Below are 13,991 nucleotides of genomic sequence, written 5' to 3'. Positions count from 1 at the left end.
CCCTCAGGGTCCTGCCTGCAGTGGGTTTGCTTTGCCGAGCCCTGCCTGAGTGGCACCCCCAGCCCCTGCGGCAGCCCGGGGGTCCCTGCATCCCAGAGCAGTGGCAGAGCCGGGATGCACAGGCAGGATTAGCCCCTTCCCGGGGTGTGGGGGCTCCCACGGGGCAGCCCTCTCCATCTGGGGTTACAGGCATGGCGGGGGGATCCCGGGGCGCAAGCACCCCTGCCCTTGGGCGCTGCGGGAGGTGAAGGAAGACGAGGCGCTGCCTCCGTGTGATCCAAACTGACTTTAATGCCGTGAGTCGCGGGGGGTTGGCGACACAGTTGCCACGGATGGTGCCACCGCCAGCCCCACCGCCATCCTTTGCCTGGGGACAAGCTAGTGCCCCCGGCCCACCGGTGAGCGGGGTGGGCTGGGGGACGCTGCGGCAGGGGGGCCAGCGCCAGTTGGGTCAGTACTCCCAGAGCGTGGCCCGCAGCACGGACTCACTGTCGGCACGCAGGGTGCCGGCCGGGTCCCCGCGCAGGTACCGGCCGTTCTTCCCTTTGATGGCGACACGTCCCCGCTCACGGAACTCGAAGAAGAAATCCTCGGATAGGTCCCCGTCGCTGCACACTGACCCGCTGCTTGCCACGTACCAGAACTTGCCCCCCTGGCCTGTGGAGAGTCCCCGGGGGCCATCAGCAGGGTCCGGCCGGACCCCTGGTAGCCCCCCACCCTGGTAGCCCCCCACCACGTCGCCCACCTCGGATCTGGTAGGCGCCATCGCTGAAGCTGATGTGGAAGACGTCGTAGACGGAGCGGTTGGAGTCGAGCAGGTTGGAGCCGCGGTGGTAGCAGACGAAGCCGTGCTCACCCCGCAGCACCAGCATCGGGCGGTTGATCAGCTTCAGGGTGAATTCCTCATCCTCCCCTGCGCGGGAGCCTGGCCCTGAGCACCCCAGGGTGGGGGGTCAACGCCGGGACCCCCCGCCTGCCCCTGGCACTTACCCACGGCGTCGCTGACGGCCGCCAGCTGCCCGTTCCTCTTGGTGCAGACATACCGGCCGTTGCTGGCACGCAGGGCCACCCGCCGCCCACGCCACTCGATGTCGAACATGGTGTTGGCAGCGCTGGCGGCAGAGGGAGAGCGTGAGCTGGGGCAGCCTGTCCCCCGCAGACCCCTTTCCCCACAGCCCCACACTGTGGCACGGCCACACTCACACTTCGGTGGCCACGGCCTGGATGCCCCCGTGGGCCACGAGGGTCCAGTAGCTGCCAGTGTTGGTGTGCAGGCTGCACTTGTTGGTGTCGCGGTCGATCTGGAGCTGGAAGGTCTCGTGGTTCAGCTCCTCGTCCTGGTTCGCCGAGACGTTGACGCCTGCGGGTGGGAGCGGCTGTCAGCACCGGCCCCGCTCCGGCCATGTGCGCTGATGAGCTGCGGCTGCGCTTTCCCTCCCCTGGCCCCTCCCTGGCAGCGGTAAATCCTTCTGCGAACAATCGTGCTAATTGAGCTGGTTAATCTGATTGCTGCTGCGTCCATCTGGTTAGTGCCGTGGCGCACAAACCCCCTATTTATAGCCTGCCGGCCACCGTCACCCGGCCCTAAGCTGCTTGGCACAGGGGCAGGCGTGCTCCTGGTGCCGGTGAGGCCGGCGGGGGCACGGCACAGCCACCGCTGCCCGGGTGAGCCAGGGCCCTCGGGGACCCCCACGGGCTCTGGAGGCTGTGGTCCCATCCGACAGCCCGTGCCCAGCTCCCTGCCGCGGGGTCTGGCTGTGGGCACGGCTCTGCCCAGCCTCTCCTGCCTGCAGCTGCCTGCCCTGGGCTGCCAGGCTCAGCCCCACGCACAGGGCACGCACAGAGCTGCGTGTGCAAACAACCAGACGTACCCCCACGGCTGCGCAGAGCCCTGCACACGCGTGGCACCACAGTCCCGCGCCTGCCCGCGGCGCTGAGCTGAGCCCTACGCGTACGTGCGGGCGCGCAGCGCTGCGGAGCTGTGCACACACAAACACGCGTGCACGCACCATGCTGGGAAGAGCCCTGCACACGTATGCACACACGTATGGGCTGCACAGAGCTGTGCACACATGTGCACATGCAGCATCGTCCGCACACAAACATGTATGGGCTGCGCACGCAAATGCACGCACCTGCAGGCGCTGCGCAGAGCCCTGCCCACACACACACACGTGTGTATGCACACACACCCCCGATACACACCCACGGAGCCCCGTACACACACACCCACCCCTATACGCACCCATGGAGCCTTGCACACACACACCCCCGTCATACGCACCCACGGAGCCCCGTACACACCCCCCCCCCATACACACCCCTATACACACCCCTATACACACCCACGGAGCCCCATACACACACACACACACCCTCATACACACCCACGGAGCCCCGTACACCCCCCCCCCCATACACACCCCTATACACACCCCTATACACACCCACGGAACCCCATACACACACACACCCCTATATGCATCCATGGAGCCTTGCACACACACCCCCCCTATACACACCCACAGAGCCCCGCACACACGCACACACCCCTATATACACCCCTATACACACCTACAAAGCCCCGTACATACACACACACCTCTATACACACCCACAGAGCCCCGTACACACACACCCCCCCATACACCCCCACGGAGGCCCCCCCCCCCCCCCCCATATGCATCCCTATACACACCCATAGAGCCCCGCACAGCCCCACTGCTGCTCCCACCCTGGCCCCACGGGCCGCAGCCTCCCTTTGTTGTTATTGTAGGGTCTCCTTCCGTGGCGGGGGTCCCAGGGGTGCTCCCACGGAGCCCTTCATGGCTCGGGGTGCTTTCGGCTGAGCCGATCCCCAGGGATCCCCTTGGGGCAGCTGAGGCTCCCAAGGCGGGCAGGGAGCAGGCAGCGGGGTGCGGGCAGCCCTTACCCTGCCGTATAGAGACGTATCTGCCGTTGGCCGCCGTGAAGACCACCTGGGGGTGGCTCTCCTCCAGATCGAAGAGTTCGTCTTTGCCCGGCTTGGAGCTGCGGCCGGACTTGAGGGTGCCGGTGGGCCCCGTGGGTGCCAGGTATTTGCCATCGCAGTCCTTAAAAGCCAACTTGCCCGCCTTGAACTCGAGGGTGTAGCCAGTGCGGGCGCCAGGCTCGGGCACCAGCGTGCCGTCGCAGCGCAGGTAGCGCTCGTCGGCGGTGCGCAGGCTGTACTTCTTGTCCTGGAAGCAGAGGGTGATGAGGGCGTCCACCCCCCAGGGCAGGTTGCTGTCAGTGGCGATTTCGTCCTCGTGGGCGCTGAGGTGGGCGTAGCGGCGGCGGCTGACGCTCAGCAGGTTGGCCTGGGGGTGCATGGCCAAGTGCACGGTCCAGAGCTCGCCCTCCGTCACGCTGGGGGCGAAGCAGGAGAGCCGATCCTCCCGGCCCCCAAAGAAACGCCGGTGCGGGGCCGACTGCAGCGCCCAGCGCCCGTCCGACTGGGTGATGATGCTGAAGCGTTCATCCCGGCCCGGCTGCTCGGCCTCGCACCGCACCTTCCCGTCCTTATCGGCACCCAGGTACCGGCCCAGGTGGCTCTTGAGGAAGACAACGGAGCTGTCGGCTTCATCCTGCTCCAGCGTCCAGATCTGCTTGCGCTTCAGGCTGGGCGCCGAGGCGTTCACCTTGTAGCCGAAGCTCTCTGCCGTCAGGTACCGGCTCTCGCAGTTGATCAACCCAAACTGGATCTTCAGGACCTGGTGGATCCCATTCGTTGGCATCTTCCGCCGGCGCAGGGCGGCCCCCGGGGGGCTGGCGGGGGCTCCCCAGCCCTACCGAGCCCGGGCGTCGCGGCGGGGCCGGCCGGCTGCCCACTCACGGGGACGTCTGCACTGCCCCGGCGCTGCTGCCGCACTGGCCCCGCGGGGCGGCTCGGCACAGCTCGGCACAGTGTGGCACAGCGGGGGGGTGCCAGGGGTGGGCTGGGGGCCACAGCCCGTTTAATTAGCCGCAGGTAGGATTACAAAGTCCGGCCAGATTGTGGCGGGCACCGGGGCAGCCGTAACCTACAGCGGGGCTTTCGCCGAGATGCCGGGCGAGGGGGGACCGCAGCAGCGCCCAGCCGGCTCCTCGGGGTGGACGGCCACCCTCCGTCACCGCAGCCCTGGCTCTTGCCTGTCCTGCCGCGGAGCCGCGGGTGGAAAACTTGGGTGGGAACCCGATCCGGGCGCGGGCCGGCGTATCCGTTCCCGGCGGGCTAAGGTTACCGGCCCCTCTGATTCAGCAGCAGGTCACCTCCAGCCGCGCTGCCTCCTGGCCAGCCCCTAAGCGCCTTACCAATTAGCCAGGCATTTTGATTAGTTTAAACCTTTTATCCTGCTTTGGGGCCCTTGGCCTCCATCTGTCCTGTGGCCCCAAATCCCTCCTGCAGCTGTGGATCGAGGTCATGGCCGCCCTCCCACCCCGGCCCACTGGGGCGATGGCTGGGACCCCCCATCACCCGGGGTGCGGGGTCCTCGGTTCCATGGGGCTGAGACCGCCTGAAGCTCATGACAGCAGTATGGGTGTGCTGCCTTGGCAGGGGACAAGAGGGGACAGGGGTGCAGAGGACAGTCCCCACTCCTGCCCTGTAGGCACCTTCCCCCCAACCCAGCTGGGACCCCCCAGCCGGGGCAGGCACAGCCGCAGGGACCCCCGGCCTCGGCCATGCTCCACCACAGGGACTTGGGGACGGGCAGGGATGGGCTCTGCGCTGGCACCGGGCCCTGCCACCACCTGCGCCCCAAAGCGCTCGGACACCCGCTGCCAGTCCCTGTGCCGGGGACTGGCTGTGCACCGGTGATGCCGCTGTGCCGCAGCGAGGCCCCAGCCGCGATGGCTCCCGCTGCCGCCTTCCCCCTGGCCTCGCGGCTCCGGTATCAGCGCGACGCCCAGTTATTGTTCCCGAAAATAGGTCCCGGGGATTGGTTGCCTCATGACTTTTTCATGGCCGGGCCAGGGGGTGCCATGGCCCCCCAGCCGCTGCGTTACCCGAGCCGCGGCTGCGCTGCCCAGCACGGTGTAACCAACCCACACCGAAACGGATACGGGTCGGCTTTCGGGCTGGGGGGGGGGATAAGTGGGTCAGGGTCCTGCAGGGGCTGGGGGGGACGTGGGCTCCCCGGGGTCTGGCAGGGCGGCAGCGCCGGCTCTCGGCGGGTGCACACCGGCACCTGCCTGGCAGAGCAGCCGGGAGCTGTATTTATAGGTGCCGGCTCCCCCAGCCCCCCCGGCGGGGGTCAGGTTCCCATCGGGGGGGGCCCGCCTGGGCCCTGCCCCACAGCCGCAGCTCGTCCCTGCATCCCCCTGGCTTGGGGACAGCCGGACCCCTCCCCGCCCCGCTCCCCGGTGGGGTGGCTTCTGAGACCCGACGTGCTCATGACATTGCAGGGGAGCGGGGTGGGTGACGCCCCCCCCCCGGTTCCCATCTCTTCCTGGGAGGGGTGGGGGGTGCTGGGCTGCCCGGCCGGGGGGGTCCCGCAGCCCCCAGCCTCAAGACAGCGCGGTCCCAGCCCTGGTGGGCGGGGGGCTCCGGGGGGTCAGGGCTGGGGTCGGGGTCGGGGTCAGGAGGGGCAGCGGGGTGGCGGTCCCCGGCCGCTTCCCCCTGGGGACCCCACCCCGTCACCCCATCCTCACCCCTCCCCGCGCCAACACCCGGCCGTCACCACGGCGACGGGAGGGGACGATGACTGTGTGTCACCGCGGCGACGGAGGCTGCGCACAGGCGGCGGGGGGGGGGACCGGGGCACACCCGCATCGCCGCCGCCACGGGCCGGGCCGGGGCGGGGCGCGGCGCCTTCCTCCTCCTCCTCCTCCTCCTCCTCCTCCTCCTCCTCCTCCTCCTCCTCCTCCTCCTCTCCCGGCCCGGGCCAAGGTCCCCGCGGCGGCGCAGGGCGGTGTCGGGGCCGGGCGTCCCGCTGCCACCGGGCCCGATCGCTCCTAATACGGCCGGGACGCGCTGCCTGCGCCCGCCCCGCATGGCGGGGGCACCCCCGGGGCCGCCCCGGCCCTGCCCGGCCCTGCCCGGCCCTTACTCACCGGGGCTGCCTTGTTTGGGCAGAAGGAAGCGCCAGCACCGGGAGCCGGCACCGCCCCGGGCCCCCCCCGGAGCCCCCGGCATCGCATTCGCCCCCCGGTGCCTCCTGCCCGGGAGCCCCCCCCCCAGTGTCCGTGGCCCCCTGGGGGGGGGGGGTCCTGACTCACGGGCAGGGGCCCGCACCGGGGGTCCGGCCGGTCCCCGCCCCGGGACGGGAGATGGGGAGCCGCGGGATGCGGCTGGCGCCTGCGCAGCCCCCCTGAGCTGGACCCCCGGCCCGAGGTGCCGGTGCCCACCCGGCCACCGGCCTGAGCCCTCCGTGGCCTGCAGGGACGCAGGGCCAGGCCGCCCGCTCGGCGCTGGCACGGGGAAGTGAGACCCCTCAAGCCGTGCCGGGACCTGTGCAGGACACCCCATCCCATCCCGTCCCTCTGCCACCCACCCAGCGCCAGCATCGCCCTGCCCCGCGCCCCAGCACCCCCAGTCTGCTCCCGCTGCACCGCTGACGCCCCTCCGCAACGCCCGTCCAGGCTCAGCCGCCGGCGGCACCAGGGCCTGCCGGGGAAGGCCTGAGCCTGCGGTGTTTTGTCCCCAGGCGGTGCTGGGAATCCCTTGGAAGACGGCGAGCTTCTGCCGCCGGCTGCTCCTGGCACAGACGCTGGCGATGGCAAGGCCGGCAGCCGCCACCTCCATGCACCTGACCGGCGCGGAGGGGCTGGGGGCGCGGGAGCCGAGCAGGACAGCGAGCGCGGGGGCTGTCACCACGGCGCAGGGGTCTCCGGCGTAGCGCGGGGCTATCCGGCATGGCGCAGGGGTCTTCGGCACGGCACACGGGTCTCCGGCACGGTGTGCTGGTGCGAGCCATGCCCATGACACCCAGCAGCAGTTGTGGGGCGTGCGGCCCGCGGCACCCCCTGACGAAGCAGGGGGGCTCAGACACCAGGAGGGCCCCGGGCGGGCGGGGGCTGCCGGAGCCGGGGTGCCAGCCGGGTGCGGCGGGGGGTGCCCGTGGGGGATGCTGTCCTTGGGCAGGGCGCCGTCCGTGGGGCACACGGCACCGAGGGGCATCGCCAGCACCGTCAGCGGCTGCGCGGCAGCGCTGGAGCCGAGGCAGAGCGTTTTGGGGTGCCCGGCGCTGCCCGCACGGTGCTGTGGGTGGGTGGGTGCTGCCAGGGTGCTGGGTGCTGCCTGCGGGGTGCAGGTGCTGCCTGCAGGGTGCTGCGCCCGAGGCACGGCCGGCCTGCCGGCGCCGGCAGGAGCACGGATGGTCGGGGGGTGCTCGCAGCCGCGGGGTGCCCGCGCCGGCACGCGGTGCATCACCTATAGGGTACGCGGTGCTACCTACGGGGGGCCGATGGGCAGAGTTTGGGTGCAGCCGGCGGCGAGCCGGGGCGCCCGGCGCTGCCCGCGGGCTGGGCGGTGCCGCCAGCGGGGCGGTGGGCACCGAGGGTGCCTGCGTGCGCGGTGCCGCCGGTGCTGCCAGTGGGTGCCCGGTGCAGCGGGTGGGGGTTCCCAGCGCTGGCCGGGGGTGCGCACAGCGAGCGGGTGGGGTGTGCGTGCTGCCCGAGGGGTGCACGTGCTGCCGGCGGCTGGGCACGTGCTGCCCGGGGCGGCGGGGGGGTGCCCGCTGCTGCCCGGGGCGGGGGGTGCGGTGCCACCTTCGGGGTGCGGGGCCAGGCCCGGCAAGGCCCGCGGGGGGGCCCGGAGCTACGGGAGGGGAAGCGGGGCGGGGGCGCCCGGTGCTCGGCGCGGGGGGGGGGGGGGGGGTGTGCCCGGTGCCGCCGGGGGGTCCCGGCCGGGAGGTCCCCGCCGGGGCCGGGGGTCGCCGCCGCCGCCCCCCCCCCCCCCATGCAGGTTCCGGGGTGCCGCGGGGCGGGGGCAGCCCGGCAGCCACCCCACGTGGCCGGGACGGAGCCAACCAATGAGAACGCGTGTTTCTGAAAGATCTCCATATATGGCGATGTTCTCGGCCGGGTGGGCGGGGCCGTCGCCCCCTGCGTATAAAAGCGCGGGGCTGGCAGCTGGACGGCCTCACTCAGCCGGCGGCAGCAGACCAGGCGGCAGCGTCTCCTCAGCGCCCAGAGCAGCTTCCCCCGCACAGGTACCGGTACGGCACTGGCGGCCGTGGGGCGTGGCCGGCGCCCCTGCCGCCCCTTTGCCCTGCAGTCTCCGAGGGGTGGGGGGCTCCGTCCCGGCCGGCTCTGAGCTGGGCTGTGGCCGTGTTTTCCCCCCCTTCCCCCCCGCTGTGGTGGAATGGTCTCGCCCGTCTGAACGGGCCGTTGGGGGGGGGGTGTGCGGCGCGATTGGCGGAGGCGGCGGGTGACGTCAGGGCGCGGGAGATTCAAACGGCGAGGGGCGGGAATGGGGGGGGGGGGGGACACGGAGGGGGGGACGGACCGGGCCTGCCGCCAGCGCGGCCTCCCGGGGCGGCTGCGCTGACCGGGCCGCCCCCCCCTCCGCCGCAGAGCCTCCGCCATGGAAGAGGAGATCGCCGCCCTCGTCATCGACAACGGCTCCGGCATGTGCAAGGCCGGCTTCGCCGGGGACGACGCCCCCCGCGCCGTGTTCCCCTCCATCGTCGGTCGCCCCCGGCATCAGGTAGGCGGGAGGGGAGAGGAGGGGAGGGGAGGGCGGGCCGGGGCGGTGCTGCCGCCGCCGGGCGGGCGCTGACTCAGCTTCGGCTTCCCAGGGCGTGATGGTGGGCATGGGGCAGAAGGACAGCTACGTGGGGGACGAGGCCCAGAGCAAGAGGGGGATCCTCACCCTGAAGTACCCCATCGAGCACGGCATCGTCACCAACTGGGATGACATGGAGAAAATCTGGCACCACACCTTCTACAACGAGCTGCGCGTGGCCCCCGAGGAGCACCCCGTGCTGCTCACAGAGGCTCCCCTCAACCCCAAGGCCAACAGAGAGAAGATGACGCAGGTACCGTCCCTCGCCCAGTGGCCGCCCCTCGCTCTCCATCCTATTCACAAACCTCCTTTTGTTACGGCATTTTAAAACCTGAGTTTGTTTTGTTTTTTTTCTCTCCCGACATCTTCAGGGTTCTGTACTCCTGGCATTTCTTCCCTGACGCCTCAGGTTTCTTTCATTTGTGTTTCTGCCTGCATTCTTTGCCTTTTCCTTCACACACTTGTTTGTTTTTTTTTTTTTTCTGCATGTCAGCATGTGTGTTCTAACACTGGTGCGAGTGACCCAGCTCATTACTCGGGTGCTAATTGATTTATTTCATTTTCTTTTCTCTTGCAGATCATGTTTGAGACCTTCAACACCCCGGCCATGTACGTGGCTATCCAGGCCGTGCTGTCCCTGTACGCCTCCGGTCGTACCACTGGTATTGTTATGGACTCCGGGGACGGTGTCACCCACACTGTGCCCATCTACGAGGGTTATGCTCTGCCCCACGCCATCCTGCGCCTGGACTTGGCTGGCCGTGACCTGACAGACTACCTCATGAAGATCCTGACAGAAAGAGGCTACAGCTTCACCACCACAGCCGAAAGGGAAATTGTCCGTGACATTAAGGAAAAGCTGTGCTACGTCGCCCTGGACTTCGAGCAGGAGATGGCCACCGCTGCCTCTTCCTCCTCCCTGGAGAAGAGCTACGAGCTGCCTGATGGCCAGGTGATCACCATCGGCAACGAGAGGTTCAGGTGTCCAGAAGCCCTCTTCCAGCCCTCCTTCCTGGGTAGGTGTGGGCCAGCGCCGTACCGCCGGGCTTGCCTCCCTGCTGTGGGGTTGGGGTGACCAAAACAAGGCGCTGTGCGGCTACTAACGAGCTGGCAACTTCTTTTTTCTCTCCCCAGGCATGGAGTCTTGCGGCATTCACGAGACCACTTTCAACTCCATCATGAAGTGTGACGTGGACATCAGGAAGGACCTGTATGCCAACACGGTGCTGTCCGGAGGCACCACCATGTACCCTGGCATCGCCGACAGGATGCAGAAGGAGATCACAGCCCTGGCGCCCAGCACGATGAAGATCAAGGTAAGAAAACTCTTCCTCACCGCCAGGCCTCACGGGGGGAGGGGGGAGAAGGCCGGGCCGCTCTGACCGCCGCCACTGCTCTCCTCTTGCAGATCATCGCCCCGCCTGAGCGCAAATACTCCGTCTGGATCGGCGGCTCCATCCTGGCCTCGCTATCCACCTTCCAGCAGATGTGGATCAGCAAGCAGGAGTACGACGAGTCCGGCCCCTCCATCGTCCACCGTAAATGCTTCTAAACGGACTGCTGGCAGGCGCCCCGCGCCTGCTGCATGAGTTGTCTCACTAGTGTATGTTTGCCCAGGCAAATCTATACACCTCATGCTAGCCTCATAAAACTGGAATAAGCCTTCTTTCAAAAGAAACTTGCCCTTGGAAAGTCTCTACCTGATGTTAGACAAATGTCAGCACTGGATGGTCGAGCTGTCACTTGATTTGACCTTGTTATTCGAGTTAGCCGTTCCCTCGGTGTACGCCTGAGCGAAATACCCTGTACCGATCCGCTCCCGGCCGCGGGGCTGGCGCGGCATCTTGCCGCCGAGGGGAGCCCACGCCTGACCGGGGCTCCCGCAGCTCGCTACACTGACAGTGGCCCCTCTCCCCGCGCCCCGGGCTGGGACCGGTGCGTACAGGGTATTTGGAGTCAGACTTGCCGTACATCCAGTGTGGAGTATTCCAGATTTCCTGTAGAGGCTGGTAGGAGTCCATCGAGAATTCACTTCTGTCGCTGCCGTTCTAGCAAGGTTGGGAAAAACATATCGCATCCGAGCCTTATGAACCAGTCTTCATTCTCCTCCCCACCCGTATCCCAGTCGCCATCACGGGGCTGAAGTTACTCAACTTTTGAGTTGCTGAAACTTTCCATTTACACCTGTAAATTTATGCATCGTTTAATTTATGTAAGATTTTTGTACGTTGCCTTAATGTTCTCACATGACGGTAGGAAACCAAAATTTGTAAGTCATCCTAAAGTTGAGAAATTGTAATGCCCAACAGCACATCATTGTGTAAGGAAAATAAAAAAAAGCGCTGCAGTAAAGTCTACCGGGGGCTGTGTGTGCTGCGGGGCCGGTGCCGGTGGGTGACAACTGGGAGGTGATGGTGCTATTCAACCATTTTGGGGTTAAAAAGAGCTGGTTAGGGGCCAAAGAGGTGTTGGAGGGGTGGGGATCAAGCGCTGCCCTTGGCCTTTGCCTGGTCCTGGTGCTGCCTCCAGTGTGGTGGCTGCAGTGCCGGGCGTGGGCGGTGTGGGAGCCCCCCAGCCTGGTGTGGAGCTGGAGCAGGGCTTGCTGGGGGCTCCAGCTGGGCTCTGTGGGACCCCCCAACCCCTGCGCTGGACCTGGGGACCCCCGGGGAGCTGCCCGGAGCGTGCCCTGCCAGCAGGGACGGGAGCGGGCCCCTCGAGCCCGGTGTTTCGGCTGCGGCGCTGCTGGGCGCTGCTCTCGTTTCTGAGGGGAGAGAGAAACCTCCTAATTAATTAAATACCCAAGCTCGGGCAGTGCTGCTGCGGTTAGGCGCTCGCCGGGCCTGCCGCGAGCACAGCCCCGCTCACCGCCATCCTGCACCGCGGAGCTGGGGAGATGCGCTGGAGCCCAATCCCGGCCATCAGCCGGACCCTGGCCATCGGCCGTGTGGCACAGCCGGGCACGGGCTGCCGCGTCCTCCCGGTGCCAGGCCCGTTCTTCACCGGAGGCCGGGCTCCTCTTGCCCAGCCGGGTCCCCGGGGACGCTGCCGCCAGCCCAGCCTCTGCGCAGGCGTCTTGGGCCAGGCCCACGCTCTTCCTCCCCTCCTCTTCACCGGCACGAAGCAGGACCGAGGCACCTGGCGTCCATCATGGCGCGTGGGAGCCGCTCCAGTGTCACCTGGCCGGCGTCGAAACTGTAAGGGTGCTTGGGGTGGCCACAGGCTAGCGCGGATCCGCACCTGCCTGCCCGCGCTCAGCGTCCCCAGGAGAGCGGGTGACCGAGGCCCCGCTGCTCGCTGGCGAGCGCTGCACGGCACCGCGGCGTGGTGAGCCTCGGGGTGCTGTGCCGGCTCCACGGTACCGCGGCGTGTTGTGTCGCACCGGGCCGTGTCGCGCTGTGTTGCTCCCCGCCACATGGTCCCAGGCGGCCTCCCGGCGCGTCTCACGGTGACACCGCTGCCCGGCTGTCCCCAAAGTGTCCCCGTTTGTCCTTGCCCGCGCCCAGGCCATCAGAGCCGCTTTGGCACCAGGAGCGGCAGACGTGGCCGGGCCCTGGCTGAGCTGCAGCCCCGCGGTGGGGTGGCACGGCGGGGGGGGCGAGCAGTGGCCGCGGTGCTGGGGGCCAGCATCGCCGTCGCCTCCGTGCCGGGGGCACCGCGTGGCCCTGGCTCGTGGTTTGGGGGCACAGGGGAAGCGGAGCCGTGGCCCCGGGGCCGGTGCAGGATGAGTCCCCCGGGGGCCACCCACTCTGCGGCACCTGCGCTCACCAACTGGCCAGCACCCCCCGCCCAGCACCCCCCAGCTGTCTGCCCGTCTGCCTGTCCATCCGTCCAGCCCTCTGTGCGCCCATCTGTCTGCCCGTCCCTCCCTGCACCTGGCTGCCCGTCCATCTGTCCGTCCTGTCTGTCCACCCTTCCATCTCGCCACTCACCTCCTTCTCTCCATCCCTCCCTCCCTGCATCCGTCTGTCTGTCCAGCCATCCCTGCACCAGTCTGTCCAGCCTCCTTACCTCCGTCCGTCTGTCAATCCCTCCCTGCCTCCACCTGTCTGTCCCTCCCTTTCCCCAGCCGCCCACCCGCCAGCCCGGCCCTCCGTTTGTCCGTCTGTCCGTCCTGCCCTCCGTTTGTCCGTCCGTCCGTCCGTCCTGCCCTCCGTTTGTCCGTCCGTCGGTCGCGCCCTGGCCCGCGGCGGCCGCCAGGGGGCAGCAGGGCCCCGCCGCTCCGCCGCACGACGCGAGTTTGCGCGGTCTCAGCTCCGCGGGGCCCGGGGGGGGCGGGGGGGTCCGGAGCGCCCCGGGCCCGGGGGGGGGGCAGAAGGGCCCCGCCCGGGCCCCCCGCCCCCATGGACCCCCCCCATCCCCCGCTGCCCCCCCGCCCTCATGGGCCCCCCATCCCCCCCGCCCCCCCGCAGCTGCCGACGGGAGGGAAAGGGTTAACGGCCCCCGGGTGGTGAGAACAAAAGGGCTCCCCGCCAGCCAATGGGCGACGGGTTCGGCATCCCGACACCCTCTGGTTGGCTGCGGCGCGGCCAATGGCGTGCGAGCTCTGCCTGTCCGTCTGTGCCCACGTGGGGTGGGAGCGCGCTGCCCGCTCTCCCCGCCCCCCCCCAGGCTGCTGGGGACGGGCCCGGAGCGCTGCCTGCACCCTCCTGCCTGCACCCTCCTGCCTGCACCCTGCTGCCTGGATCCCTCCTGCCTGCACCTTCCTGCCTGCTCCTTCCTCCTGCCTGCACCTTCCTCCTGCCTGCACCCTGCTGCCTGGATCCCTCCTGCCTGCACCTTCCTGCCTGCATCTTCCTCCTGCCTGCTCCTTCCTCCTGCCTGTATTCCTCCTGCCTGCACCCCTCCTGCCAGCATCCTCCTGCTTGCACCCATGCTGCCTGCACCCTTCTGCCTGGACCCCTCCTGCCTGCACTGCCCTCAGCTTCCTCCTGCCTGCACCCCTCTTGCCTGCAGCTTCCTGCATCCTGCCTGCATCCCTCCTGCAGCCTCCCTTCCCCCATCGGTGGCCTCCTCCTGCCTGCATCCTGCCTGCACCTTCCTTCCACCCTCCCGCAGCCTCTCTCCCCTCTCCTGCATCGCTCCTGCAGCCCCTTCCTCCCTCCTCCGCCTCCTCCCTCCTGCATCCCCCCCAGCCCCACATCTGTCCTGCCTGCAGCCCCCCTGCACCCTCATCCCCGCTGCAGCCCTGTGTCCCCCATCCCCACAGCTCTGGGTCCCTCCCTCTGTCCCTGCCTGCACCCTTCTGTCTCTGCCTGCACCCTCCCAT

At 68.7% G+C, this 13,991-nt stretch overlaps 2 protein-coding genes across 4 annotated transcripts; one reads left to right on the top strand and one right to left on the bottom strand.

The window, feature by feature from the left end:
- Nucleotides 1-319: 319 nt before the first annotated feature.
- FSCN2 (fascin actin-bundling protein 2, retinal) lies at nucleotides 320-3,819 on the bottom strand. Of its 2 annotated transcripts, none has more exons than XM_009466905.2 (5): nucleotides 2,933-3,819; nucleotides 1,204-1,360; nucleotides 949-1,112; nucleotides 746-916; nucleotides 320-657 (listed from the first exon to the last, which is right to left on the bottom strand). In XM_009466905.2, exons 1-5 carry the CDS (start codon nucleotides 3,753-3,755, stop codon nucleotides 452-454), a joined length of 1,521 nt encoding a protein of 506 aa, XP_009465180.1. In that variant the 5' UTR covers nucleotides 3,756-3,819; the 3' UTR covers nucleotides 320-451. The 2 variants fall into 2 exon arrangements, with proteins under 2 accessions (XP_009465180.1, XP_009465181.1); XM_009466906.2 differs by having other exon boundaries at nucleotides 746-913; nucleotides 991-1,112.
- Nucleotides 3,820-7,994: 4,175 nt separating this feature from the next.
- Nucleotides 7,995-11,082, top strand: ACTG1 (actin gamma 1). Of its 2 annotated transcripts, none has more exons than XM_087750636.1 (6): nucleotides 7,995-8,150; nucleotides 8,515-8,647; nucleotides 8,739-8,978; nucleotides 9,303-9,741; nucleotides 9,860-10,041; nucleotides 10,134-11,082. In XM_087750636.1, the coding sequence occupies exons 2-6, from the start codon at nucleotides 8,525-8,527 to the stop codon at nucleotides 10,275-10,277; spliced, it is 1,128 nt and encodes a 375-aa protein (XP_087606762.1). In that variant the 5' UTR covers nucleotides 7,995-8,150; nucleotides 8,515-8,524; the 3' UTR covers nucleotides 10,278-11,082. The 2 variants fall into 2 exon arrangements, with proteins under 2 accessions (XP_087606762.1, XP_087606763.1); XM_087750637.1 differs by having other exon boundaries at nucleotides 8,084-8,156.
- Nucleotides 11,083-13,991: the final 2,909 nt, after the last annotated feature.

This window comes from Nipponia nippon, unplaced genomic scaffold (genome assembly GCF_047370975.1).
Source record: "Nipponia nippon isolate SJK-2023a ecotype South Korea unplaced genomic scaffold, ASM4737097v1 scaffold_14, whole genome shotgun sequence".
Classification (NCBI taxonomy): Eukaryota; Metazoa; Chordata; class Aves; order Pelecaniformes; family Threskiornithidae; genus Nipponia; species Nipponia nippon.
This window is presented reverse-complemented; position numbering and strand designations above follow the sequence as displayed.